Source organism: Onychomys torridus, chromosome 21 (assembly GCF_903995425.1).
Source record: "Onychomys torridus chromosome 21, mOncTor1.1, whole genome shotgun sequence".
Taxonomy (NCBI): Eukaryota; Metazoa; Chordata; class Mammalia; order Rodentia; family Cricetidae; genus Onychomys; species Onychomys torridus.
This window is the reverse complement of record NC_050463.1, coordinates 15,523,139-15,549,663: the sequence shown is the minus strand read 5'-3', so window position 1 is coordinate 15,549,663 and position 26,525 is coordinate 15,523,139. Positions and strand designations below refer to the sequence as shown.

At 46.2% G+C, this 26,525-nt stretch overlaps 1 protein-coding gene across 1 annotated transcript in view; it reads left to right on the top strand.

Moving 5' to 3' along the window:
• The first annotated feature begins 12,520 nt into the window (after positions 1-12,520).
• Positions 12,521-26,525, top strand: part of Ppp1r21 (protein phosphatase 1 regulatory subunit 21) — a 60,814-nt gene continuing 46,809 nt past the window's right edge. The window contains exons 1-2 of the mRNA XM_036170672.1: positions 12,521-12,748; positions 24,899-24,967. Of these exons, the coding sequence (XP_036026565.1) occupies positions 12,692-12,748; positions 24,899-24,967 (126 nt within the window). The 5' untranslated portion in view covers positions 12,521-12,691. The remainder of the gene's footprint in view (positions 12,749-24,898; positions 24,968-26,525) is intronic.

Below are 26,525 nucleotides of genomic sequence, written 5' to 3'. Positions count from 1 at the left end.
AACCAGTTACAAGTGGCTGCAGAGCAAATCCGGTGACCGCGCGCCCCCTGGTGGCAAAATGAGGTTATAGCAAGGAGAAAGCAGTTTGAGGGAGCCCAAGGAACGGAGAATTGAAAATCCTTGGGGGTGTAAGTGTCTTAGTGGGCGTTTGTGGTATTTCTCCATAAGTATCTGTGGTCGGATGGATGGCTCACGCCTACCACCCCAGCTCTTGGGTGGTGGAGTCAGGCGGATTCAAGGCTAGTCTTGGCTTCTACAGCAAATTCCAGGCCAGCCTGAGCTACCTGAGACACTAACTCAAAACCAATCAGCTAAACAAGAAATCAAATCCACTGAGTATGTGACTTTCGTTGTTGTTTGTGTTGTTTCAAGACAGGGTTTCTCTGTGTAGCCCTGGCTGGCCTGAAACTCCCTCTGTAAGCCAGGCTGGCCACGACCTCACAGAGATCCGCCTGGCTCTGCCTCCTGAGTGCTGGGATGACAGGCGTGCGCCACTGCTTCCTGGTTAGTGTGTGACTTTTAATAAAGAAAATGCTAAAGCAGTAGTATAGACAAGGTCTCCGGCATGGCTGGCCTCAGACTATTTTTCTTTTCTTTCTCTCTTCCTTCCTTCTTTCCTTCCTTCCTTCCTTCCTTCCTTCCTTCCTTCCTTCCTTCCTTCCTTCCTTTTTAAGATTTACTTATTTATTATGTATACAGTGTTCTGTCTGCATGTATCCCTGCAGGCCAGAAGAGGGCGCCAGATCTCATTACATATGCTTGTGAGCCACCATGTGGGTGCTGGGAATTGAACTCAGGACCTCTGGAAGAACAGCCAGTGTTCTTAACCTCTAGTCATGTCTCCAGCCCATAAGATTATTTCTTGCTGTGAAATTTTCTAAATATACCAAAGCAGAGCCAAAAGACCCATGTGTCAGAACCCCGGGGTTCAGTGCACCCTGATTTTGCCCCCCTTGACCTCCCCCTCTTCCTTCTTAATTTATCTCCTGTCAAGTATTGTAATCCACACAATATGCTGCTTTACCTTAAGGCTATGGTATGCATTTCTTGGAATGGCGGGCAGTTTCTTACAGAGTTGCCCACCATTAACACATCTAGTGTTTACAATTCCTTAGCGAGGTCCACAGGCTGGTGCGGGCTGTTCACCTTGGGTTGCTATGTCTCTTCGTGTCCTCGTCCCGTCCCCCACCTCCTGTTCTCTTGCTTCCTCTCCTCTCCCCCCCCTCTCCCTCCCTTTCTCTCTCTCTTCCCCTCCTTCCCTCCCTCCATCTCTCCCTCTCTCTCTCCCCAATCTTCAGCTTGTCAAGTCTGCCACCCTGAGCTCCAACCCCGAGCAATGCCCCACAGAGGGGGACAGCACCTGCTCATGCGGGGTGCCCTTTGATCTCCACGAGTGCCTGAGGCACACACGCATGCTCATAAAGAAATGTCATTCATTGTAATAAAGAAATGCTAAGGCATATGCACACAGTTGCGCGAATTTTGACGAGTGTATGGCAACTAACCTGCCATCTTACCAGGCTGGAGACCATTTCCACGGCCTCACAAAGTGGCCTCCTGATCAACACCGCTCTGGTTGCTTTTCACTGTGGTGCCTTGCCTGTTCTAAATCTCATGTTAAACAGACAATTACAGAATGTTGTGTGTTTCTCTTCACACTCCACACGATGTTTTGAGTTCCCTCACATTGTTGCTCATTCTCCGTTATTGCTGCATTGTATTCCAGTCCACAGATATCACAATTTGCTTGTGCATATTTCCATTACTGGTCACCCAGATTGTTTCCAGTTGGGGCTGTTTTGATTATACATGTGTCTGTTTCTCTATGTGTGCATGTGTGTGTGAGTGTACATATGTGCTTGTGTGTATGCATGCAAATGGATGTGTACATGTGCATGGAACTGTGTGTGTACATTTTGTTTTATTGTAACAAAACATCTGAGTGTTTTTCTATCTTTTTGTGGACATAGGGTCTCATCTTTCTTGGTCTCCCCTGCCCCTCAGGTCATAGTGTCTATGGATGTAAGGAGTGCTGTAAGAAAACCCCATGCCTCTTCTCATCTGAGGCACTCTTTGCTCTCACACCTCTGTCTGCAGCTGTGCAGGTTACTGCTCTATGGATCAAATTCTTTATGATGTCCCTCTAATCCCTGTGTTTCCTGTGGACTGTGGATCTGAAGCCCAGGGGAAGCACTTTGGTGAGCGGGATTCAGAGGTGTGCCAGGCATTTCAGTGGTATCTTAATTAGGGTTTCTATTGCTGTGAAGAGACACCATGACTACAGCAACTCTTATAAAGGAAAGCATTTCATTGGGGCTGGCTTACAGTTTCAGAAGTATTTAGTCCGTTGTCAACATGGCAGCAGGCAGTCAGACACAGTGCTGGAGAAGGAGCTGAGAGTTCTCCATCCAGATTGGCAGGCAGCAGGAAGAGAGTGAGATACTGGACCTGGCTTGAGCATTTGAAACCTCAAAGTCCATCCCCAGGGACACATTTCCTCCAACAACACGGCCACACCTCCTAATAGTGCCCCTCCCTATGAGTCAAGGGGGCCAGTTACATTCTGATCATTACGAGTGGTCTGTTTGCTGCTCCCCAGATTGCTGGGATGGTGCCCCACCCCTGCCCAACTTCCTGTTCCCCAGTAGACGCGTCAGCTAGTGGTTTCAGATGACTTTATCCCTCAGTCAATTATTCTGTTAAAAATTACAAAGCAGTGGTCTTAAAAACAAACAAACAAAAAACCAAAACCAAAAACCCTACCACCTTTCCTCGTTCTGCATAAAGAAACTTCCTTTCTCAACTTCTTGTCATATAGGGAAGGCAGGAAGGTACCTGGCTATCTTTAATTGCTAGTGAAAAAAAAATTTTTTTAATGTATTTAAGTGTTTCACTTTCATGTATATCATGTACCATCTGAGTGCCTGATGCCCACGGAGGCCAGAAGAGGGTGGCAGATGCCCTGGAACTAAAATTATGAATGGGTCTAAGTCACCATGTGGGTGGTGGGAATAGAACCTGAGTCCTCTGCAAGAACAGAAAGCATTCTTAAACACTGAGCTACCTTCCAGCCCTGTGTTTTATTTGGGTTACTTATAGGATAATGGGTGAGAGGTACAGGAGCAGAAATGGTTCAAAGACAGCTGCACCACCAGAGCCCACCCAGGTAGAACCCTGGAGTTCAGTGCACAACCTGCAGGCAGCTCCATAGTGAGGAGTGTCTTTTCAAGCAGTTCTGCCGGCTTGGAGTTGTCTCCCAGGAGTCTCTCTTCTGTTTTTATAAGCTTGAGGAGGGAGGAACCTAGTGTATCTGGTTAGTTTCAGGGACTTCCTGAAACCTTTGTGTTGTTTACTTCCTGAGTTTAACCAAGCTTCCCTGAAGGATGCAATGTTTCACATCCCTTAGAACAAGAAACTTCCCTCCAAGTTTTATCTGGGAGGAAATTGCTACATAACAATGTCTGTGTAGAAAATCCTAGCTCTTTGTAAGTCTGTGAATTCTAATTTTTAATAGTGTGTTCAGCAATTGACTTGTACAATTCTTGAAAATGTAACAGTGCTCATAAGCTCATAAGCACACTACAATTTATACCAGTTCCAGGATGAAGTTGGTGACTGGGGAATGTTGCTGGGATGACCCTCTGAGCCAGGAGCTGTGGATGGCCCCAGGACCCAGGAGAAGGGAGGAGCTTGGTGTAACATGATAAGTTATTCTCTTACCTCAATTATGGCAGATAGTTTGTTTTTACTGGTGTAACAAATTACCTCCCAAACTACTAGTTTAACACCATGCAAATTTATTATATTGAGGTTCTGTGGGTCAGAGGTTAGGGAGGGCCCTCACTAAGCTAAAAGGAACATGTCAGCGGCCGTGTGCCTTCTGCAAGCAGTAGGAAAGACCCTCTTCCTCATTTCCTTGGCTTGTGGCCTCCTTCCTCTGTCTACAAAAACACTTCGCTGTGTTGGGCTAAGTGATTCTCACACTGCCATCTCTTTTGTTCTCTGTTTGATGAGCTATAGTAATTCCATTAGTCTTAATCTCCCTTTGCCGTTGATGTGAGGGTTTTGTCCTTAACTACGTCATCATCCTGGGACGTGGGCCAGCCTAAAAAGTGGGCAGGCCCTCTGTGCCCCCCTCCTTCTCTCTTCCCTCTGTGCCATCTCTCTGTCTCTCTTCTTCTCTCTGTCTCTGTGTCTCTCTCTCTCCCTCCTTCTCCTCTCCCCTCTCTCTCTCCCTCTCTCCCTCTTTCCCCCTCTCAATAAACCTCTAAAAAGGTAACTATGGCTCGTGACTTTCCTCCAGCACTCCCCTCCGTCGGTATGGCGGCATGGGCGCCGATTTAATCAACAATTGACAACGAGAGTTCTTGGAAAGAAGCTGTAGAATCAGTAGAGACTGACTGACCAATTAGAACTGCAGGCATGTGGAGAGGTTGGGATGGTGCAGGTCCAGAGGCTAAATACCTTGTCTTGGGCTAGCGTTAGCCCCTGCATAGGCATCCCTTGCCTGCTTCTGTGTTGGTACTAACATCCTGTTGTTATGCCCAGATCGTGGGGACCCCCAAAAGACCACCATGGAGAACAAATCCTGTATGTAGAAGCAAAGAGCCTTTATTATCCTTAGGAGCCGGGTCTTGGTCTCTCTGACTCAGTGGTGAGAGCAGAGAACCCTGAGCCTGGGTAGGGTGGGGTTTTTATCATAGCAGAGGTTGGGGTGAGGGGATTTCCAGGGTTCAGGACCCCGATTGGCTGACATTTGTCTACAGGTATCTGTAAAACAAAAATAGGTGTGTGCTAGACTCAGGGACATCTGGCCACCTTGTCTAAAGGGGATGTCAGGTACTTCCCCTTAGACTCAGGCCCTCCTTGGGTGAGGTCAACTTAAGGCTTTTCCTGAGTCTGGGTGTTGCCTGCCAGTAAGCCTGTCACAGAAGCTGTGTCTGGGCCTCTAAGCCTGCCATGGCATCTGAGTCCTGTAGCTGACCTGAGTTGTACCCACCAAAGTGTTTTCAAGTTGACTTACTTTATGACTTTCTTTGTTCTGTTGTTATAAATACTTCATGAAAACGATTCTACATTGAAACATGGAATTTGGGGGTAACCTAAAGCCTTCATCTCATGTTTTACAGGTTTACAGCACCATATAAACCTGACTTAGTCACGGGTAGCAGGGATAGAGTGTGGATAACTGTGGGAGGTGTTTTTCTCACCTGCACAGGTTGCCATGAGAGGCCTTTTGGGGAAGAAGATGCTCATAGCTGGGAGTTAAGATGCAAGGAGGATCCCAGGGGAACTGCTGCTCTGCCTGGAGTAATCAGCAGGTGGAAGGAAGTTCCTCTGGCTGGTTCTATGTCAACCGGACACAGCTGGAGTCATCAGAGAGGAGGGGGCCTCAGTTGAGGAAATGCCTCCTTAAGATTAGGGCTGTATTTTATTAAGTGTCCTGGGGAATCATGATGCTTTTAGGAAAAAGTGATGCTTTAAAAGATCATTCTGGGGCCTGGAGAGATGGCTCAGAGGTTAAGAGCACTGCTTGTTCTTCCAGAGGTCCTGAGTTCAATTCCCAGCAACCACATGGTGGCTCACAACCATCTGTAATGAGATCTGGTGCCCTCTTCTGGTCTGTGGGTGTACATGCACACAGAACACTGTATATATAATAAATAAATAAATCTTTAAAAAAAAAGAATCATTCTGTGACTGGCCAGATGGTTCAATGGAAGGGGAACTTGCTACCAAGGCTGGTGGCCTGAGTTTGATCCTTGGGACCCACATTGTAGACAGAGAAAACTAACTCTCAAAACGTGTCTTCTGGGGATGGAAGGATGGCTCAGAGGTTGAGAGCACTAACTGCTCTTCCAGAGGTCCTGAGTTCAGTTCCCAGCACCTACATGGTGGCTCACAGCCATTTATAATGGGATCAGGTGCCCTCTTCTAGCCTGCAGGCAGGACACTATATACATAATAAATAAATATTTAAAAAAAAAACAAACAAAAAAACGTGTCTTCTGATCCTGTAGAACATCTTAATTAGTGATTGATGGGGGAGGGCCCAGCCCTTTGTGGGTGGGGCCATCTCTGGGCTGGTGGTCCTGAATTCTATAGGAAAGAATGGGAAGGCCATAAGGAGCAAGCCAGTAAGCAGCACCCCTCCATAGCCTCTGCATCAACTCCCTGTAGAGGAAAGATTAGTAGCATCATTGTATCGAGGATAAACATTGGAATGAAATAGTCGTTTTCACTGTATCTAGAGTAAACATCAAAATGAACAGTTGTTTTCTAGAAGTACTTTAGCCTTGAGGAAATCACTGTAGGAAACAGTGATTGTTTCTGTTATCTCCAGAGCTGTTTTTTTCTGAAGGAGTTTTACAGCCTTTGCATGACTTTGGTCATAAGGTGGCCCTGGCATACCTGGAGTGTCTTGCATTACTGGGTACTGCAAACAGTGCACAGTGAGGACTAATGTTGCAGGGGTGTGGTGTTTTCCTTCAGAAAACATATAGATTAGATCAAGGGCTTTGGTATGAGGAGCTTATTTTACCTGCAAACCAACTTTCGTGTAGCAATCAATAAACACGCCTTTGCACAGATGTTAGAGGTTCGGTTCTTTGAAACTACTCCACCCTGCCCCGCCACAGGCCTGAACTGCATCTTGGAATGACCTTTCTTTGACCCTCCTGCACAGCAGTGAACACCGACAGCTCCTGCCTCCAGGTTCCTGCCCTGCTTGAGTTCCTGTCCTGACTTCCTTTGATGATGAACTGTGATGTGGAAGTGGAATAAGTCCTGTGCTCCCCGAGTTGCTTTGGCCATGGTGTTTCATCGCAGCAATGGTGACCCTAACTGAGCCACAAGCGCTATAGGGTCAGAGAGGTGGTGTGTGAGTTGGGAGTGCTGCTGCATGAGTTTGAGACCCACAAAACAAGCTGGATGTCCTGCACGTGTCTGTAACCCCAGCTTTGAGGGAGGCAGAAACAGGAAGACTTCTGGGACTTTCTGGCTTCCAGCCTAGCAGAGAACACGCAAAGCCCTGGGTTCCGGGAGACACCCTGTCTCGGAGGACTAGGTGAAGGTGACAGGAGGACAGTGGCTTTCACCCCTGGGGCCGTCACTCCAGCCACAGTTTTCTCTATTCTGTGTGATTATCTTTTCTTCTCTTACAAGAGGGGGATATGGTTGGTTCTTCATAACTGAAAGTGAGGAGCTCAAGATTTGACCCACAATAAAGTTATGTTTTGAGAGACAATCAACATTCACAAAAACGAATGAGTAAATAAGTAAATTATCATGTCACTCTGAAGAATTTTCTGTGTAAAAATCTTCACCAGACTCATGAAATCACCACTGCCCAATAGTCGGAATTTTCCAGAAAGAAACCAGTGCCAAGGGGGAAGTGAAGAGCCACAGAGGAAGGGCATAAGTGGAAGAGAGGACAGCAGCAAAGGGAGCCATTTGTGATGACCTCTAAGTGAGCGGATGTGCAGTGGGGGAGGGAAGGAACCCTTGTGTTTGCAGGAATGTGATGCAGCTGAGTTCCTTCTGATAGCCCTGCACCCTCTCCAGGTGCTCTGGGTGTATCTGCATCTCACCAGGCAGCACCAAGTATAAAGGGCTGAGAAGATGAGGTTTCCATGGTAGAGATCTTTGCTGTCACTGGGGGCACAGGACTGAACACAGCATGTTAGGATATAGTGATGTGGAGGTGGTGGGGACCAAGGGAGGTATTGCCAGGAGGAGAAAGGATGCTCACTAGGACACGGAGGTGCCAGGGGAGCAGACTGAACCCAGAACTACCGAGCAGGCTCAGTGCAGGAGAGTGCAGAGGGGCTCAGGAGTTAGGGGTTCTTCTTATGGGACTAGGAATCCACTTTTACTCTATGAAGCTAGAAGGAGACGTGGGGCAGCCTGGAGCGAGGCAGGACAGATGCAGAGACAGAGAGACCCGCTTTGCAATGGTAGCCTCCAGTGAGACCTCAGGATTGGTTCTCATGATGGAGCTGTGCAGGAAGGCCAGACAAGCCTGACTTCAGGGGGCTCAATAGAGACAAAGACCTGAGTCCTGCTGCACAGGCAGAAAGCAAGAAGCGTGGTTCATAGGGAGGCAGAGAAACAACAAACCAAAGATCGTAACTAGCACAGGAAAAGACGCTTAGCAAGATGAACCACTGGAGAAATGCAAATTAAGGCCAGAACGAGCCACTGCTCTTTAATAATTAGGACAAATTGGACAAGAAACACAGATAATGATAAATGCTTGGGAGGATGCAGAGAATAAAAGCTTCGTGCGATCCACAGGAAAATACTGTGGCAAACAGGAGGGTGGGGTCATAAAAGCTGAAATGTAAAGTTACCAGATGACCCAGAGACAACATTTCTGGGTATGCCCTCAACAGAAACAGGGACTCAAACAGATATTTGTGCATCTGTCTTCACAGAAGAATCATTTACAACATCCCTAAGTGGAAATAAGCTAGATCTCCATTAATGGATGAATGGTTTGTATATGTATATCATTTATTTTATGTTGCAGTACCAGGGCTTGAACATAGGGCAATGAGAAGCTGAGGCTAACCTAGGCTACATAGTGAGACACCATCTCAGAAACAAACACACTGGCAAGGAGAATGTGCTGTACACTAACAGGCCACCAGCTGTCTTCCTCAGTCTTGCCCTGCTCTGTTCTGAATGTCTGCTCTGGAGGGCGAGGGAAGAAGTTTGAATGAAGCTCTTGCTTTTCAGACCTGGGCAAACAAGGGAATCTTCCCACAGCTAAGACAACACAGGAGGATTCTAATCTCCCATGAAATAACATTCTGCCAGAGGCTCACAGTGTTTCTCATACTGTCAGCAAACCGATGGCATAATTGCTTGTCCATGTGGTCAAGGGATGTTCTACAACATCTTCATTTATGCTCAGTTGAATCTCAGTACACACAATAGATGAGTTCTATAAATTGCTGTAAACATTAATTAGCAAACAGCATTACTCCTCTGGAAAATATGGGGGTTCTTCAGAGTGTCTTTCCTCAACCCTTCCACATAGAACCACATTTCATGTGTGCTTTCTTTGTTGTTGTTGTTTGTTTGTTTGTTTGAGACGGGGTTTCTCTGTAGTTTTGGAGTCTGTCCTGGACTAGCTCTGTAGCCCAGGCTGGCCTCGAACTCACAGAGATCTGCCTGTCTCTGCCTCCCAAGTGCTAGGATTACAGGCATGCACTACTACCACCCGGCTTGTGCTTTGTTTTAAAGACACATTATTTGATACATATTTTTGCTTCATTAATATCAAACCAGCTATCAGCAGAACTCTGTTTTGTTTTTGTTTTGTTTTGTTTTGTTTGAGACAGGGTCTCTCTATGTAGTCCTGGCTCTCCTGGAACTATGTAGACCAGGCTAGCCTCAGACTCACAGAGATCCACCTACCTCAGCCTCCTAAATCCTGGGATCAACGGCAGGAATCACCACAGCAAGCAATAGCATTCAGGATTTAAGCCTAAATGATGCTTGTCATACACGTCCATCTTCATAAAGCGAAACCAGCCTTCCTGCACTTAGGAACACTGTCTAGGGGTAGACAGAGCTTCATCATTATTCGTGGGGCCACTGAAAGAGCAAAATTTTCAACAAAATTGTGCAGTCCTCCTCAGCTGGGAACATGGGTTTTCTGTTAACTCAGATCTTCGGCTACTCTGTGCATGCTTGCAGATGCCCCAGTGAGGCTTGTATTTGAGTTACACACACATTTCATGCAAATTTGCAGATGCAATCTATGGATATGACCATGAACATAACACATCAGAGTCAGCTGTAAGTCAGCAACACCCAACTTTTGCTCCATTTCTATGAATTTTAGAGATGTGAGATATTGATGTGTAGCGTTTTCCTTAATGGGGTTGATAAGCACTGACAGAATGAATGGTGTTGCATCTTATATATTTTAAATTGTGTGTTGTACACACGTTTCATAGCTCATGTGCAGAAGTGAAAGGCAAACTTCCAGGAGGAGTCAGCTCTTGGCTACCATGTGTGTCCTGGGATTCCAACCAGTCACCAGGCTTTATGGCAAACACTGTCCCAGCCATCTGACAGGCTGACATTGCATTTTAAAGAGGAGCATTCTCCAGTCCCTCTTCAGTCTTCACAGTGATATAGAGTTTCTCTCCAACCCATGGGTTCTTAAAGTCCACTTGGCAATTGATTATTCCCCATGCCTCAGCCATCCTTTGAAATAGGAAAACAAGTGGATATGGCTTTAAAAAAATTGATTTGTAGGACCCTTTATATATTTGGACAAGAGCCTGCTGTTAGATACGTATGCTACAATTAACCTCTTCCCCTGTGGTTTGCCTTTTTCTTTAATATCAGTTGAGAAGGAGAGCCTTAATTTATTCATATTTACCAACTAGAGCTTTAAAACAGTGTGTCTGACCAAACAGCCAGCCAGTGAAAACACATTTTTTTAAATATATATATTTTTTAAGGATTTATTTATTTATTTATTATGTACAGAAGAGGGCGCCAGATCTCATTACAGATGATTGTGAGCCACCATGTGGGTGCTGGGAATTGAACTCAGGACCTCTGGAAGAGAAGTCAGTGCTCTTAACCTCTGAGCCATCTCTCCAGCCCCTGAAAATACATTTTTAAAGTCAGTAACATGAATTTACACAGGCTCTCTGGCTAAAGTTGCACATTCTTTCTCTGAAATGTTATTTCTGGAATGACATTTTTAAAACAATAAAAAAAAATTCCATTCCTTGACAAAGTATGGAAATATATCACAATATTTAATTCTGCCACTTGGTGGTGCCACAGAAAACTAACACAGCTCTTACTATCCGGACAGTTTGGAGGGCAGTATTTATTAGCAAACTAAAAATACACACCTCTTCTAGTTTTCCTACAGAGAGTGGGTACAGAGTCAGCTCTGCTGCCCGATTCCTGGTTTGCTCACAGATAAAAGGGAAATTAGGTTAGTGAAGCTTTCATTTTAGATACAGTTTACAGTCTAAAGTGCTGACCTAGCATTCCTAGACGTATTTCCTCCATAATAAGTGTAATAATATTTATTCTAAAAGACTTAAAGAAATAAAGCTGATGGTCCTCCATCCTGCCCTTTCATCTCTTCCTTTTCTCACTAGAGGCAAGCACTAGCCAGCTCTCTGGGCAGCTGTCCAGTTCCTGGCTCTGTATTTTTACATGCTTTGTGTTTAAGAATAATACAAAGGGATATGGGCAAAAAGAGAGAGAATACAAAATGTTGCTTCATGTAGGCTACACACACACACACACACACACACACACACACACAATTTTTAAATATACTCTTGCTGTATAACCCAGGTTGGACTGGAACTCACTATGTAGCCCAGACTGCCCTCAAACTTGAAGTCTTCCTGCCTCAGCCTCCCAAGTGCTAGACTACAGGCATGGCCAAATATGTCTGGCTAGTTCTACTTCATATTTTAAAAATATATATTATATTGCAATTTACACTTTTTTTTTTAAAGACAGTCTGTGTAGCCCAGGCTGGCCTCGAAACTTACTAGATCTACCTGCCTCTGCCTTCTAAGTACTAGGATTAAAGGCTTACACAGCCACGTTCAGTGCAGTTTACTTATTACATTTAACATGGTGTTTTAACGTGTTGATGTTTGAATATATATGTAAATATGTACAGATTTAGTTCATTAGTTTCAACTGCCATTTTATGACTCAGCAAACATATTTTGTTTTAATTCTATCAAGAAATACGACAGTGTTACATTAACCCCTAACAGAACTGTAAAACAATTTTTAATCGAAGGATGGGAGGCAGTTTTTCATCATAAGGTATCTCAAGCTTTTTCCTTCTTAAACCATTAACGGTCTTTACATCTCAAGGCGTGGCAGGAGTTCTCGGGAATTTCCTACTGGCCTTTTGGCCACTGGAAATGGTTCTGATGAATGAAGAAGGGGTCAGGAGTGAGCACGCGGCATGTGAGCAGAGCACGGACACAAATTTCAAAGTCAAAACACCCAAGGCAATGAAGGTCTTCTGATCTAAGAGGGCAGAATGCCCAACGTTATAAGTCCGTGGTAGGTTTGACACTTTACAGTGTAGGGCAAGCCTTGTAAATCCAGACAGCGGATGAGACAGCAGAATACAGGCGGCCAGGCTCTTCGAAGAGGCAGCCGGCTGACGCTGGGCAGTTGCTATGGGAACCACGGGACAGGGGAGCCAGAATTCTTGCGGCTCTTAGAATGCTTCTCCTTCCGGTTCTCCGTTCCTCACACTCCCTGTCTCTCCCCGTGAGTGTTCCGTCCATTCCGCCGGCCCCCATTCTCTCTGCTCGTGACTCTGGCTCGCCCCGAGCCGGGCCGCCATCTTGACGCCTGGCCCAAGATGGCGCCTCGGGCCACAGGCCGAGCCCAGGCCCAGCCCAGGCACGTCGGCGGGGTCGCACGGGCGTGAACTTGGGCACGGGAGGGCGGGGCGGTGATGTCAAGACGTCGCCCCGCCCCCGAGGTCGCCCCGCCCCCGGGCCCGCTCCGCCTTCCTCCCGCCCCGAAACCCGGAAGTGGAGGAGGAGGCGCGGCGGCGGAGCCGCAGAAGCTGGCTGAGCCCTGCCCAGGAGCAAGTGTGGGGTTGGGGGCGGGGGGCGGGGCTCAGCAGCCCGGGCGGCCTGGCCTGGACGGGGCGGGGGAGGCCATGGCCTCCGCGGAGTTGCAAGGGAAGTACCAGAAGCTGGCTCAGGAGTACTCGAAGGTACCCATCGTGGGTGGGGAGTCAGGGGTCCCTGGCCCTGCGGCCTCGGCTAGCCTTGGCAGCAATTTGGGACGGTGGGGGATGCTGAGGGCTCCTCCTCTCCTCTCCACCTCCTGCTTCCACCATTACGGTGCCTCCACCTGCAGCTCCAGGGAGATAGGGCCGGGCGGTGTCTGGGTCCGTGTGCGTCTCTGCAGAAGGGAGCCGGAGTTTGATTCTTCTGGCTGGACCAGCCAGCTTGCAACTGGGATGAGAGAAATCCGGGGATCAGTCTTTGGTGCTGGCGTGAGAGGAAGGGAGGAATGTGGGACCACCCCTTTGCTCGCTGCTTCCTCAGTTTGCCCAGCCCAATGATGGGGAAGAGCACCATTCTCCCTTTCCGAGGGGATGGTCCAAGGATAAAGATACTTACCTGCCTCCGAATCAGTTGGGGAGGGTAATAGAGAGTATCATCCGTATAAACTGCTTTCCCGGGACAGGTGCTTTAGAATACAGATGTTGTCTCCTCTAATTTTGACAGCTTGGGTGGTGGGGCCGTGCCCTTTTTCTTGTATCTTCCTTACTGGAATGGGACAGTGCACTCAGCGGCTCTCCTTATGTACAGAATTATGCAAAATAGGGACCTGGTTCTCGGTAGTGTTAGTCTTTCAGATGGTTAAACCTTTTTCTTGGACAAGGGTGGTGCAGTTTCTGGGTAGGGTTTTCTGCCTTAATATTTTAATGAGGTTATTAAAGCAGAATCTCATGCCTTTGGAAGTGATTCAGTAGTCGTGTTTAATTTTCAATTATCTTGGCATTCATAGAATTAATGAAAAGATTTAGCCCCTCTTATAATTTGGAAAACCAAAAAAAGCCCCACCCCTTTATGATTTTATTAAGCAAGGAAACATTTAAAGGAAAATGAAACCTGCACCTAAACATGCACTCTCAAGTCTTGAGCATCAGAGGGGAGCCTTTGGTGATGCTTGCTTATCCCAGCCCTGCTGCCATGGGCAACCTCCCTTTGCATTTCCCTTGAAATCCTCTTAGGAGTCTGTGGCTCTCTGTCAGAGATAGTGAGTTGTCTTTTGAGGGGGACTTCCTTGTTTGAAAGAGCCAGAAGTTTGGAACAATTCCACATGATGAAGGAGGGTGGGTGGAGGATGGCAGTGCCCAAATTTGCCACTACTATTTTTGGTTGAAAATGTTTCTTGCATATAAAGTAAGGGGACCAGTTTCCATTTCTGGAGGGTAAACAAGCTTGAAAGGCAGGTTCCAAATGGCCAGTGAGTAGTTCCAGAAATGCACAGAGCAGTGGCTGCGTTGCTGAAATAATTATATCACCTCCTGAAGTAATAAAAGAAATTGAAAGATTTTATTCTTTGGGTATGTAAGCATAACAAACTCATGTTATTATGTGTACCCTGCAAACAGTGTGCCAGGGTCAGTTGAGTGATCCAGAGTTCCAGCTGCAGAATCACTTTTAATAGACTCTTCAAATATGGTATATAATTATGGTATTGTGTGACAAGTGACATTCAATGCAGCACAGAGGAGAGGTCACTGGGTAAGGGTGGAAGTTACTTAGATAAGGGAGCAGGAAAGGGTGTTGGAGAAAGAAGTAGCTTCCTATGTAAAGAAATTAGCCTGTGTTTGCTGTCAGGAAAGTCTCTTAAGATACATGGCGGGGGCTGGAGAGATGGCTCAGCCATTAAAGGGTAGGCTCACAACCAAAAATATAAGATACATGGTGGAATGTGGTGAAGGGAGGGTGGTCAGATCATGAAGGTTGTGGATTTTGTCAAATAAGATGTGTGCAGTGAGAATAAGGTCGAAGAGACCTATTCATCCATCCACCTGTATTTACGTGTGTGTGTGTGTGTGTGTGTGTGTGTGTGTGTGTGTGTGTAGGGGGACGTGTGTGTGTGTGTGTGTGTGTGTGTGTGTGTGTGTGTGTATGTGTGTGTAGGGGGACGTGTGTGTGTGTGGTGGTCAGGAGACAGCTTTTGGGAGTTGATTTTCTTCTCCATCTTGTAGGTTCCAGGAATCGAACTTAGATCATCAGGGTTGGTAACAAGTGCCATTAATGACTGAGCCGTCTTGCCATCTTCCCAAGGAAGCGGTAGTACTATATGGTAGATAGATTGAAACAGGGACTTAGGTTGTTGGACCACACTGGGAAGAAAATGTAGGATTAAGTAAAGTTAGTAACTGGAATGGAGAGGAGTTTTGATTTAAAAATACTTTTAGCTTACTCTTTTTTGAGGGTATGCTCTGTTCATAGCACCGGACTTAGGAGAGACATGAAGGTGCATACGCCATTCCTCCTTGGGTCTTCTTTCAGGATTTGGTGTTGGTAGAGTTCTGAGGTGAAGGATTGTCAAGGATTGATCGTACTCCCCAAGGAGGGTCAAGAGGGAGCAAAGGGGCGCTTTAAAAATGTAGACTTAGAATTTAGGGATGCAGGACATGTTAAAAGTTGCATGTTTCACATGTTAGCTTGAGGAGATGTTGGGGATAATTGCTGAAAAATTTTTAATGGAGATGAACTTGCCAAAAATGGAGGCAAAAACTAGTTCTTTTAAATTTTCCTATGAAGTGGGTATGGGGACCACCTGTAGGAATGATGTGCCAGGAAGAGATGCTGCTAAGGAGGTTGGCTGGACTTGGGAGTCATTTCTCCTATTGGGCCAGATCATTTCTCATTTTTTTGTTTGCTCTGTCATGGACATTTCTGAACATAGAAACAAAGAGGCTGAGTGAGGTGGCTCAAAACTGAGGCAGGGGGATTGCTGTGAGTTCTCCATATAGACCAGCCTTGGCCTACATAGAGAATTCCAGGCTAGCTAGCCTGTGCTACAACATAAGACCTTGTCTGAAACACCACACACCAACACACACACACACACACACACACACACACACACACACACACACAATGTTCACACATAGGCAGACACTGGTCAAAGGCTTTTTTCCTGTCAACTCTAGTACAAAGCAATTTCTAGATTAGTCTCCACCCTTGATGGCCTTGTGCCCACTGCAAAGGTATTTTACCTCTTTACCGCCTTCCCTGCCTGGTGCACAGATTGTGGGCTGATACTGAATCTACTTGCATTGTTCTTCTGCCTATGTAGGATGCTAAGGGAAAGACCTCCTGTTCCTATGGAAAAGGAGGGAAGCAGGCAGGTTCCGGAATCAGGACATTTCATTCCTCCCCATCCCCTTCTGAGCAGATCTCAGTCAGTGCTGGGGGAGGGGCTTCTTTCCTTACTCAGTAGCATGGGCAGATATTTTCCCTTGAGAATTTTTTTTTTTTTCCGAGAATGACGTTAGTTTTAGAATAGCATCACAGTGGAACACATGCAGTAGTAATCTCTGAGGTAGTCAGAGAGACTGGGGTACGGTAAAGTTCTCAATGACAAAAATACAGAGGGTTACAGCAGATTTTTAAAGAATATTTTTCATTCTTTGACGATATCATGTATGTATGCATGTATCTAGATCATATCTGTCCTCACTTCCTTCTTCCTCTCCTCCTGACCTCCACATACGTCCCCCTTGTACCCTCATGTCTTCTTTTGAGTCCTCACTGAGTCCAGTTAGAGCTGCCTGCACGCACAAGGTGCTGGACCATTCATTGGAGCCCAAGCAGCCTACCAGGATCCATTGCCCCAAAGAAAGGTGACTCTTCCTTCCCCTCCGCCATCAATTGCCAGTAGCTTCTCAGCTGGGCTTGAGGCTTTGGGAGTCCCTTCCCTTAAGCTTCTTAAATAACTGTGGGAGGAGACTGAGACTATTGTTAGAGCAGAGCAGTGGTGGAGACCACGGCAGTGGAAAGGTGTAAGGCCAGCCCGTTGCTAAATCCAAGGGTTCCAGAAGGATCAGTGTAAATGGAGATGAAGACCCCAGTGGTTTGGGCAGTTGAAATCATGGGAGGCCAATCACAGCTTCAGTAGTTCTGGGGAAGGAAAAGATCTGTCTAGGGTGGTTTTCAGAGGGTTTTTGAAGTGGGCAGGTAAAAAGGTTGGTTTTCAGAGGGTTTTTGAAGTGGGCAGGTAAAAAGGTTGGTTTTCAGAGGGTTTTTGAAGTGGGCAGGTAAAAATGCTACTTCTCTGAGATGTAAGGGAAAGCTAATGAAGGCCCAGCTGCCACACTCTATTAAAAATAAAAGACCATGTGGTGCTCGCCTTCCTCTGCCAGTGTTGCTCTCCTGATTCTCTGGCATATCTGATGAAGAAGAGAGCTGAAGAGTGCTGGCCCCGTTCTTTTAGTCCAGCCTGCCTTCCTTGAAAGAGCACTTTTGCCTGGCACCATGGTATGTCCGTGAACAAGGTTTGGGGCCTTCCCAGTACTGATGCTGAGTCTGAGCCCCAGTTCCCCCTCAGCAACACCGTTAGAGGATGGGGTAGAATCAGACTCCTGAGTGCCCTGGACTTGCAGAATCTGAAACCAGCAGTGGGACCCAGCAGTCTGTGTCGTGGCAAACCTCCGTGATTTGAATACACACTGTATTAGTAAACTGTTGCCACAGCTGAGTTCCCCAGGCAGCAGGTGACTTGGATAAGGCGTACTTAGCTCGCTGCTTTGGAGGGTCAGAGTCCAGATGGAGTGGTACAGGCTCACTGTGAGCACCTCCTCAGCACATGGTGAATTCAGCGGCAGGGTTGAGAGGAGCAAGCACTTGATTATATCACACCTGGAGCATGGGCGGAGGGAAAACCAGGTTCTGCAATTCTCTGAGGCCCTGTGACCTGGGAACCTCTTGCCAGACCCACTTCTTAATGTCCATAGCACCCCCAAAAACAACAGCAAAAACAACGAAACGGCCTACCCTAGGCACCCGATTTTACGTATGACCTTTAGGGGACATTTAATCTCCAAACCTGAACACATGGTAAACTTTGAGGATCATCTTTCAAAGAATGTTATCAGTAAAATAGCCTCTGTTCTGATAAGATATCTGTTCAAAGCTTTCTTTGCAGTCTTTAGAACCAGCAGGGAAGCCAAACATTATTTTCCTAGCAGTTTACTTTGCAATTGATGCGCTTGCTTATGAAGATGGATGGCCTTTGGGAACCTCTCAGCCGTGTTTCCTAGTACAGAGCTACTTGGGAAAGGGCCAGTTTGGGGCCAGTTTGCTCTCCAGATGACGAGGCTTGCTTGGTGGAACCTGATGAATCACCAGCTCTAAGAGAAATAGCTTTGGTCTGGATTGCCTGAAAATCCAATACCAGTTTTCTCTACTCTTTGTTGTTGTTTTTGAGACAGGGTTTCTCTGTGTAATACCCTTGGCTGTCCTAGAACTCACTCTGTAGACCAGGCTGGCCTCGAACTCACAGAGATCCACCTGCCTCTGCCTCCCGAGTGCTGGGATTAAAGGCGTGTACCACCATTTCTTTAAGGCCAAAGTGGGACAGCTCTGTGTTTGGTGCTGTGGGAAGAGCTTTGCATGAGAAGGGAATGCTCTTTTGTCTTTGCTGTCCAGTAGGGCAGCCTGTGTGGAAATTAATCTGTATATATATATTTATTAGTGTGTGTGTGTGTGTGTGTGTGTGTGTGTGTGTGTGCATGCGTGCGCATATGTGTCAGTATCTGTGTGTATGTGGCTACACGTGCACGTGCCACAGCGGCTATGTGGAGGTCAGAGGACAGCTTGTAGCTTTCAGTTCTTTCCTACTGTGTAGGTCCCTGAGATGGAGTTGGGGTTGTCAGATTTGGTAGCAAGTGCCCTTACTGACTGAGCCATAACCTCACCGGTCCCATGTCTAGAAGCTGAAAACAAAGACAGCAAGGCTGAGGAGTTGAGCTTTAGATTTTATTTAATCGTAAATAATCACAAAAGCTGGACACATGGCTCGTAGCTACCCTGTTGGACATCGATCGTTGAAACCCTGGCTTTGCATCTCACATGTATCTTAGTAAGTCATTGGAACACTCCCCTCCCCCACCTCCCCAAATGACAAGCTCTGGCCTAGTCCGTCCAGGGTGAAGCCTGACTTTGCTCCCAAGCTGCTATCATAGCTACCCAAAGACAAGGTCTGGCGTACTCTTCCCCTCTGACTGAGCTGACTCTCCCTCTAGTGGCTGCGGCAGCTACTTGGCAAGGCTTGCTGGTGGCAGTTTTGTTTTAGCCCATTTTCTTTCATGAAAACAGGGCCAGAAGAAGGGGTTCCACCTGAAGGCGAGCCTGAGAGGAGGCGTTTCCTTTACTAGACAAAATAAGCCCTGCTCCTCAATGGTCCACAGTCACTTCCTGAGGTAGGAAGACCCAGTAAGGCAGAGAAAGACCCGCAGATATTGGTAGTAGGTTAGACTGTTTCAGATGCAAGGCTGGATTGAGTTTTAGGAATCCTGGCCAGACACTTGTTCCTGGGACCTGCACGTAGCTTTAGTATTTAGAAACTGTCAATCGGGGTTGTGGTGAGGTTTAGGGTTCTCTTCTCTGCACATTGTTTTGTAATGAAGAAAAGCTGTATATTTAAAGTTCATTTTATAGGGCTGTAAACCATGTGTAGATGTCAGAATGTCTACTGCCTCAAAGTAGCCACGTAAGAACGGTTCTAACATAGACCCAGTTGGGTTTTCATGGGAAAAGCCACGTGCGTGACTCATTCCTTCTTCCCCTCAGAGCCTTCTAGTCGTGGTTGTGAAGTCACACAGCCGTCTCTCGGGGCCGAGGTCCTAACAGAGACTGTCAGATGACATGAGGGACTCATAGCTGGCTTGTCACCACTCTAGGGGTCATAGGCCTGTTTGGGACTGAGGCTGGCCCAGTTAGGCCCAACAGGACACGGAGAAGTGCCGTGGAAAAGGACCGCGCAGGTGATGGCATCTGTTGCATATAACACCCTGTACAGGATTTTATTTAAATCATTAGCTAAACATTTATTGAGTTCTTTATCCACGGCATTGATCTTTTGTTGTGAGTAGGATTTATACAGAAGTGTATACTATGATTTCTCCCATGACAGAAACATACAGAAATTAGTAACTGTAAGCGTTCCAGCTTTAAAAAGTAAAATTAAAACAAAACACAAACAAAGCTGTTTACTAGTTACTAGTAAGTAAGTTCCAAAGGAACTGGGGAGCAGTTCACTGTGGGTCCCAGAAGGTGGTTAAGAAAAGATTATGGCAGAAGTGATAAGCGGCCTCCAGAACCGTTAGGGTTTGCTTGGCCACAGTGCAGGAGAGCTAGGCTTTCAGCGTTGAGATGAACCTAATGAGGATCTGGGTGGGCAGCGAGAAGAGGTTTTTAAAGGACTGCAGAGGGGCATTCAGGGATCCTGCTCCTCCACCTGATGTCACCAAAGAGTTGCCCCTGCTGGGAACCAGGCTGTGCTGTCTTTAGGGCCGTTTCCTGTGTGATGGAGATGGCAGGGCAGTTGCTTCTCCATTGCATCAATGTGAATCAGCCTCCTTACCTGTCTCCTACAAGTGTTGGTGTCTGGGTGCAGTCATGTGACGACGCTCTAAAACAGAAACAGGTGGTGAATGCGGGCAGGAGGCAGCTGGATTCTGAAGGACTGGCCTGGCCATAGCGTGCAGGGTTGACAGCTGCACTTGTAACTAGCACTACCACAGTGGTGCTGGCCTGCAAAGAGCGCGCAGGGCTACCGGCCGCTGGGCTTCACTGTTCTAGATAAGTAGTTCTCTTTTTTTTTTTGAGCTGAGAATCGAACCCAGGGCCTTGCACTTGCTAGGCAAGCGTTCTACCACTGAGCTAAATCCCCAACCCCTAGATAAGTATTTCTAATGGGAATTTTGTTGTTCGTTTCACGGAAGCCACACTTTGAGTTGCCAGTTTAGCAAGCAGTGTTTCTCAAGGGAAAACGGAGATCCTTTTGGTTGTAAATCAGTGAGATTGGATACCACACAGTCACTTGGTCTGTTTGGTTTGTTCTAAATAGTCTTCACTATGTCTTAGAAATGAATGATAAGATTTTAGTATGTTTTAAATTTTTTCTGCTGTTCTGATGGAACAGGAAGTGATGAGTTCAAGCAGTCACTAGGAGCTTATAAATACCACACAGAGAAGATATGCTAAACCACAGTTGGAACAGGAGTCAGCAATGACACCTAGAGACCGAAGTGGGTGTGGTAATCCCAGTGCTTGGAGGTGGAGGTCGGAGGAGCAGGAGTTCAAGGCCATCTTCAGTTATAGGCAAGTTCCATGCCAGCCTGGACTACGCGATGCTCTCTTCCTATTTGATTTGAAAGTTTTCACCCTGCTAGGCGGGTAGCTCATTGTTCTCAGAGGTGTCAGTCGCTTAGAAAGCAGAAAGCTACATAACGGAAGTCAGTATTAAAGCAGTGCTTCCCTCCTTGGACTTTTAGAGCAGAGGCTTACCAGGCTTTTCTGTAAAGAGCTAAGTAGTAAATAATTTAGTCCCGAAATGCTGTGACCTCTGATAAAGGAGGAGGGCTGCATTCCAAGAGAACCTCAAATGAGGTAGCAGGCATTTGGATCTCAGACCTTAGTTTACCAAGCCCTTCAAAAAAAAAAAAAAAAAAAAAGAATTAGCTGGGCGATGGTGGTGTATGCCTTTAAATCCCAGCACTCAGGAGGCAGAGCTGAGTGGATCTTTGTGAGTTCAAGGCCAGCCTGGTCTACAGAGTGAGTTCCAGGACAGCTAGAGCTATACACAGAAACCCTGTCTCCAAAAACATCATTATTATCATCAACAACAATGACAACAAAACCAAAACAACAACAAAAAAGAATTAGGTTTTTTTATTATTTTATTTCTGAAAACTTTGTGTGTCTGTGTGGTGTATGCTGTATGTGTTTGGGTCCCCTTGGAGGCCAGAGGGCATTTGATCCTTTGGAAACTGGAGTTACAGGGGGCTATGACTCACCTGACATGGACCTGACCTTGGGACCCAAACTTGGGTCCCCTGGAAGAGTAGCAAGAGCTCTTACCTGCTGCGCTATCTACCTCTCCAGCCTCTTAAAAATTTTATGCCTATGCTTTAGAAAAAAGCGACAAAATACAATATTGCTAATTATCTTAAAATGTTTTAGCTTTCCTTTTAAATTAGATAGATTTTAGAGAGACATATGTATCTGTGTATTTGTACACATGTGTGAGCAGGTGCAGATGTGGAGGCCAGAAGAGGACATCGGGTGTCCTGGGGCACTCTCCGTATACCTGTGAGACAGTGCCTCCCACTGGCATTAGCTGACTAGAGACCAGCAAGCCCAGCCATCCTCCTGTTTCTGCCCTCCCTCAGAATTGAGTTTACAGTGAGTAGGGACGCCTGGCTTGTTCTGTGCATGTTGGCATCCGAATGCTGGTCCTTGTGATTGCACAGCATCCTTATAGTCTTAGAATTTTGTTTTTGAGACATGGTCTTACCCTATAACTCACTTAGGCTGCCCTAGAACTCTGTACAACAGGCTGGCCTCAAACTCAAGGCACTCTTTCCTGCCTCAGCCTCCTGGGTATTGGGAATACTGGTGTAAGCCACCACCCCAGCACATAGTCAATCCTTTGCAAACAACAGCCGTATCTTGTGCTTCCTTCCCTCTCTCATATCCTTGAGCACAATGCCGTAGATGGGCAAACCCGCCTTAAAGAACAGTCTCTGTAAGTCCATTTTAATTGTGAGATCACTGCTTCCCTCTGCAGAACACTGTCCAAGGAGCTTTCATGTAGTTTCCTATCCGGTCTCACCGTGTCCTAGGAAAGAAGGGGAGAGGGTAGATGTGTTTGCTCACAGTGCAGCTGTGTGGCTGGAGCTCAGCCAGCTAAGTGAGACCCTAGTAAGTGGTGGGACCCAGGTTTCGATATGCTTCCTGTTGTAGCTGTGAGCGGTGCCTCTTCACTTCCCTTTGGGAAAGATGCTTGCCTTTTCGTTCTAATCTTAAACTTACTGTTTTGTTTGAAATCTCCCAAGAATTTTAATTCATTCATTCATTAACCTTCAGGCAGGGTCTTCCTGTAAACTAACCCAGCCTCAAGCTTGCTCTGCAGCCCATGTTGCCTTTGATCTTGGACCCTCCATCCCCAGCCGCTCAGGTTGTGGATCTGTGAGCCAGCATACCTGGTGAAATAGATTGTTTTAAGCTCCTAGATAAAATGATCCCATTTCAGTTTCTCAGAGGAAACAGTCGTTGGGTGTCTGTGTTGAGCTCCGGCCACACTGGATTTGTGTTTACACCCACTGTGCTGTGTCCTTTGCTGAGAACACTTCCTCATACTGTGGACAGGGTTTTACCCTCTAGAGCTGGCCACACAGCTGTAGGCACAAGTGGAAACGTACATGCTGCTGCTTTACTTTATTTGATAAATAACGTGACAGGGCCAGGGATGGCCCAGCAAGTCATGGCAGGTGGGCTTGCTGACAAGCCCGACACACACATACACACACACACACACACACACACACGCACACGCACACGCACACACACACATACACACACGCGCACGCGCACAGATGCATAGTAAATAACTGTAATACAATTACACATGCATTTTAAAAAGGAACTGGGGGGTGTCAGTGTACCTCATTACCCAAGGAGAAGGTCCATCTTACCAGCCACCTTTCTCTCACAACTCCGTAAAACAGTGGCTGCCATGGTAACAGTGGAGTCGGGACCATAGGCCCTCACCCCAGCAGGCCATTTGCTGTTCTGTGACTTGGTGTCCTTATCTCTCAAGTGGAGATGAGGACACCACCGGGTGATGTCACACTTGGGATGTAATGCAAGTGTGTGTGTGTGTGTGTGTGTGTGTGTGTGTAAAGGCCAGAGAACAAGCTCAGTGTTACTCCTCAGGTGCTGTGGAGAGTCCCTCACTGGCCCACACTTACCAGCGGGCCAGGCTAACTGGTCAGCAAGCCCCAGAGATGGACCGGTCTTCAACTCCCCAGTTCACCACACCTGCCTTTTAAATTTTTTAAAAAGATTTATTTATTTATTTATTCATTCATTCATTTATTTATTTAGTTATTTAGTTATTTAGTTATTTATTTATTATGTATACATTATTCTGCCTGCATGTATTTCTGCAGGCCAGAAGAGGGCGCCAGATCTCATTACAGATGGTTGTGAGCCACCATGTGGGTGCTGGGAATTGAACTCAGGACCTCTGGAAGAGCAGCCAGTGTTCTTAACCGCTGAGCCATCTCTCCAGCCCCCAGTTGTTTTTTTTGTTTGTTTGTTTGTTTTTTAACAAAAATCAAAACATGGGTTCATGAAGTTGAATTTATATCCTTATGTCGCTTTGCAAGGCTTTACTGACTCTGTGTGTGTGTGTGTGTAGGCGGGGTTTGGAGGTACCATGATTTTAAAAACTGAGCCTGCCTTGGCTGATGGCTGACAGCAGCCTGCTGTTCTGGAGGCATTCCTGTGGCGATGGCAGCTGCGTGTCTGATGTTGAGCACCAGGTCCCCGGAGTCTGTTGGCGCCCTACACTCTGTTCACCTCTTACTCTGTCATTCATTCCCTTGTGTCTTACAAATCAACAGTGTTCCAGAATTTCAAGAAAATGGCATTTTCTCGCTTTATTTTCAAATTTGATTTTTATTTTATGTGTATGAGTGTTTGCCTGCATGCATGTGTCTCTGGCATGCAGACTCATGTGTATAGTAGCCTTGGAGACCTGAAGAGGACATTGGATGCCCTGGGACTGGAATCCACAAAGTGGGTGCTGGATATTGAGCTCAAGTCCTCTAGAAGAGCAGTCAGTGCTCTTAACTGCTGAGCCATCTCTCCAGCCCCACATTTTCTTTTATTATATTGAATTTAGGACCATGACTTTGTAAAGAATATAAATCTATATAAAGAATGATATACTCAAAGGCAGGAGACCTGCATTTTAATTTTACTTATTTATCTTTTTGATGAGCCCCGAGACTCATACTAGGCAAGCCACAGAGTTACGGCCCCAGCCCAGGGGACACAGATAGGCTAGTGACTAGGTTTATGTCATTAGAGAACTTGTCTTCTATGTTCTGTTTGGCAAGTTATTATACATATTTCCTTTTGGGAGGCAAATAGTGTTTGTTGTCATACAAACACACACACATTCACATGCACTCATGCACACACAAATGTATATATAATATGAAAGGATATTAGTTATTCAGTGGGAAATTTTCATTATGAAGTAATTGTGATTTCCTTGCTATAAGTGGTTGTTTTATATTAAAACTTTCTGTTTTCAGCTTCGAGCTCAGAATCAGGTCCTGAAGAAAGGCGTTGTGGATGAGCAGGCCAGCTCTGCTGTCCTAAAGGTATGCAGGGGGACCCTGGAAGTAGCAAAGGTTGTTCCATGTTTGGGAAAGCAGATGGTTTGGGGGATAAAGTCCCAACTCTGACACTGATTTACTAGGGGTAGGGATGGTAAGAATGTTTGCCGTGTCTAACTTCCCTCCTTAGGTATGTATATTCTATGTCTCCTCAGCTAAAAATGTAGACCAATAGTGACTTTATCTAATGCATTTCTTCTGTAGTTCAAGGCCTTTGCAGAGTCAGACCCATCTGGATGAATGCAGCCTTGTCTCTGCCATCTCCAGGCAGCACTCTGAGGGAACCGGGCATGCTTGTATTTGCATCTCCAGTGTGCAGCAGATGGGCCCTAAGAAATGAACGTGACTGTGTGGATCACGTGGTCCATTTATTCTTGCCGTTAGTTTGCCACTTGGTAGTGATAACCTGTGTCTGTGTGCACACTGCTTGAGCACCTCTCTTAACTGAAGCATAATGGGCTGAGAAAGGATCTGTCCCTGCCCCATTCTATCTGGCCTACAATAGATGGTGGCTTGCGATGTTTTTGATTGGAGAGATTAATTGTGGGTTATGGATTACTTTCCTGAAACCCTTGAGGAATTGATCGCCTAATGGAAAGCTAGTAGTGAGGAAGTGTCTTCCAAATAGCCTGCTCTGTTTGGCAGCTCCTGGTGCTGGTCTTGTGGATAACTCTGTGGTGGTAGGAATGTGTGGATGGTCATGGCAGTGGCGCTGAAAATATTTAGTTTTCCCTTTGAGCGCTCACCACATGCCAGGCTTTGTACTGAGCACATACTACACCCATTGTCTTATTTCCAACAACTCTGTAAGGATCGATAGTGTTATCATCCTGTGGCAGAAGCTGGGCTTTAGATAGCAGTTGGCACACAATGTTTCCGAAGCTGGTGGTTGGTTCGCATATTTGGACCATCATTCCCCTAGTGGTGACTCATTACAACAGTGTAAAGAAATCGCTTTGCATCTTGTTCATTCTGAGGTCATTGCAATTACAGTATGATGTTACAGCACATTGTAATTACAGTACAGTGACTATTGCAGTGTCCTCTGATTGATTTAATTGGATTTGCCCCAGAGTGAGTTGGATTGGACTTTCTTTAATTTAAGGTTTTGTGATGATTTACACTTGCTGGACCTATGTGTACCTTTGACCTTCAGGTAAAAATGAAGGGCATACTGAATAAACGGTAAAGAAGGAAAAGTGTTTTTCTGCTGGACGGGGCACAGGGTTGGGGCTCTGTCATTGCTTTTGTCATGCAGAGCGCTCCCCAGCATACGCAGCAGCGTGCCCTTAAGGCCGCTGCAGCAATACAGTTAGTGTCTGTTCGTCTTGTAATTCTTCCTCTCAGTGAAGTTAGTCAGAGACATTATTTAAATAGACGGAAGACTGGCTGCTTAAGGTGGCTATCAGTGAGCACAAAGCTGTAAGTAAAGTGTAGTCAAATAGTGGATTTTTAAAATAGGGTAAAACTCTGTCTCTAACCTCCTATTTCTTCTCCCTTGTAAATAGTAGAAAACAGTCCACAGATAGGATGCTATTGAGAT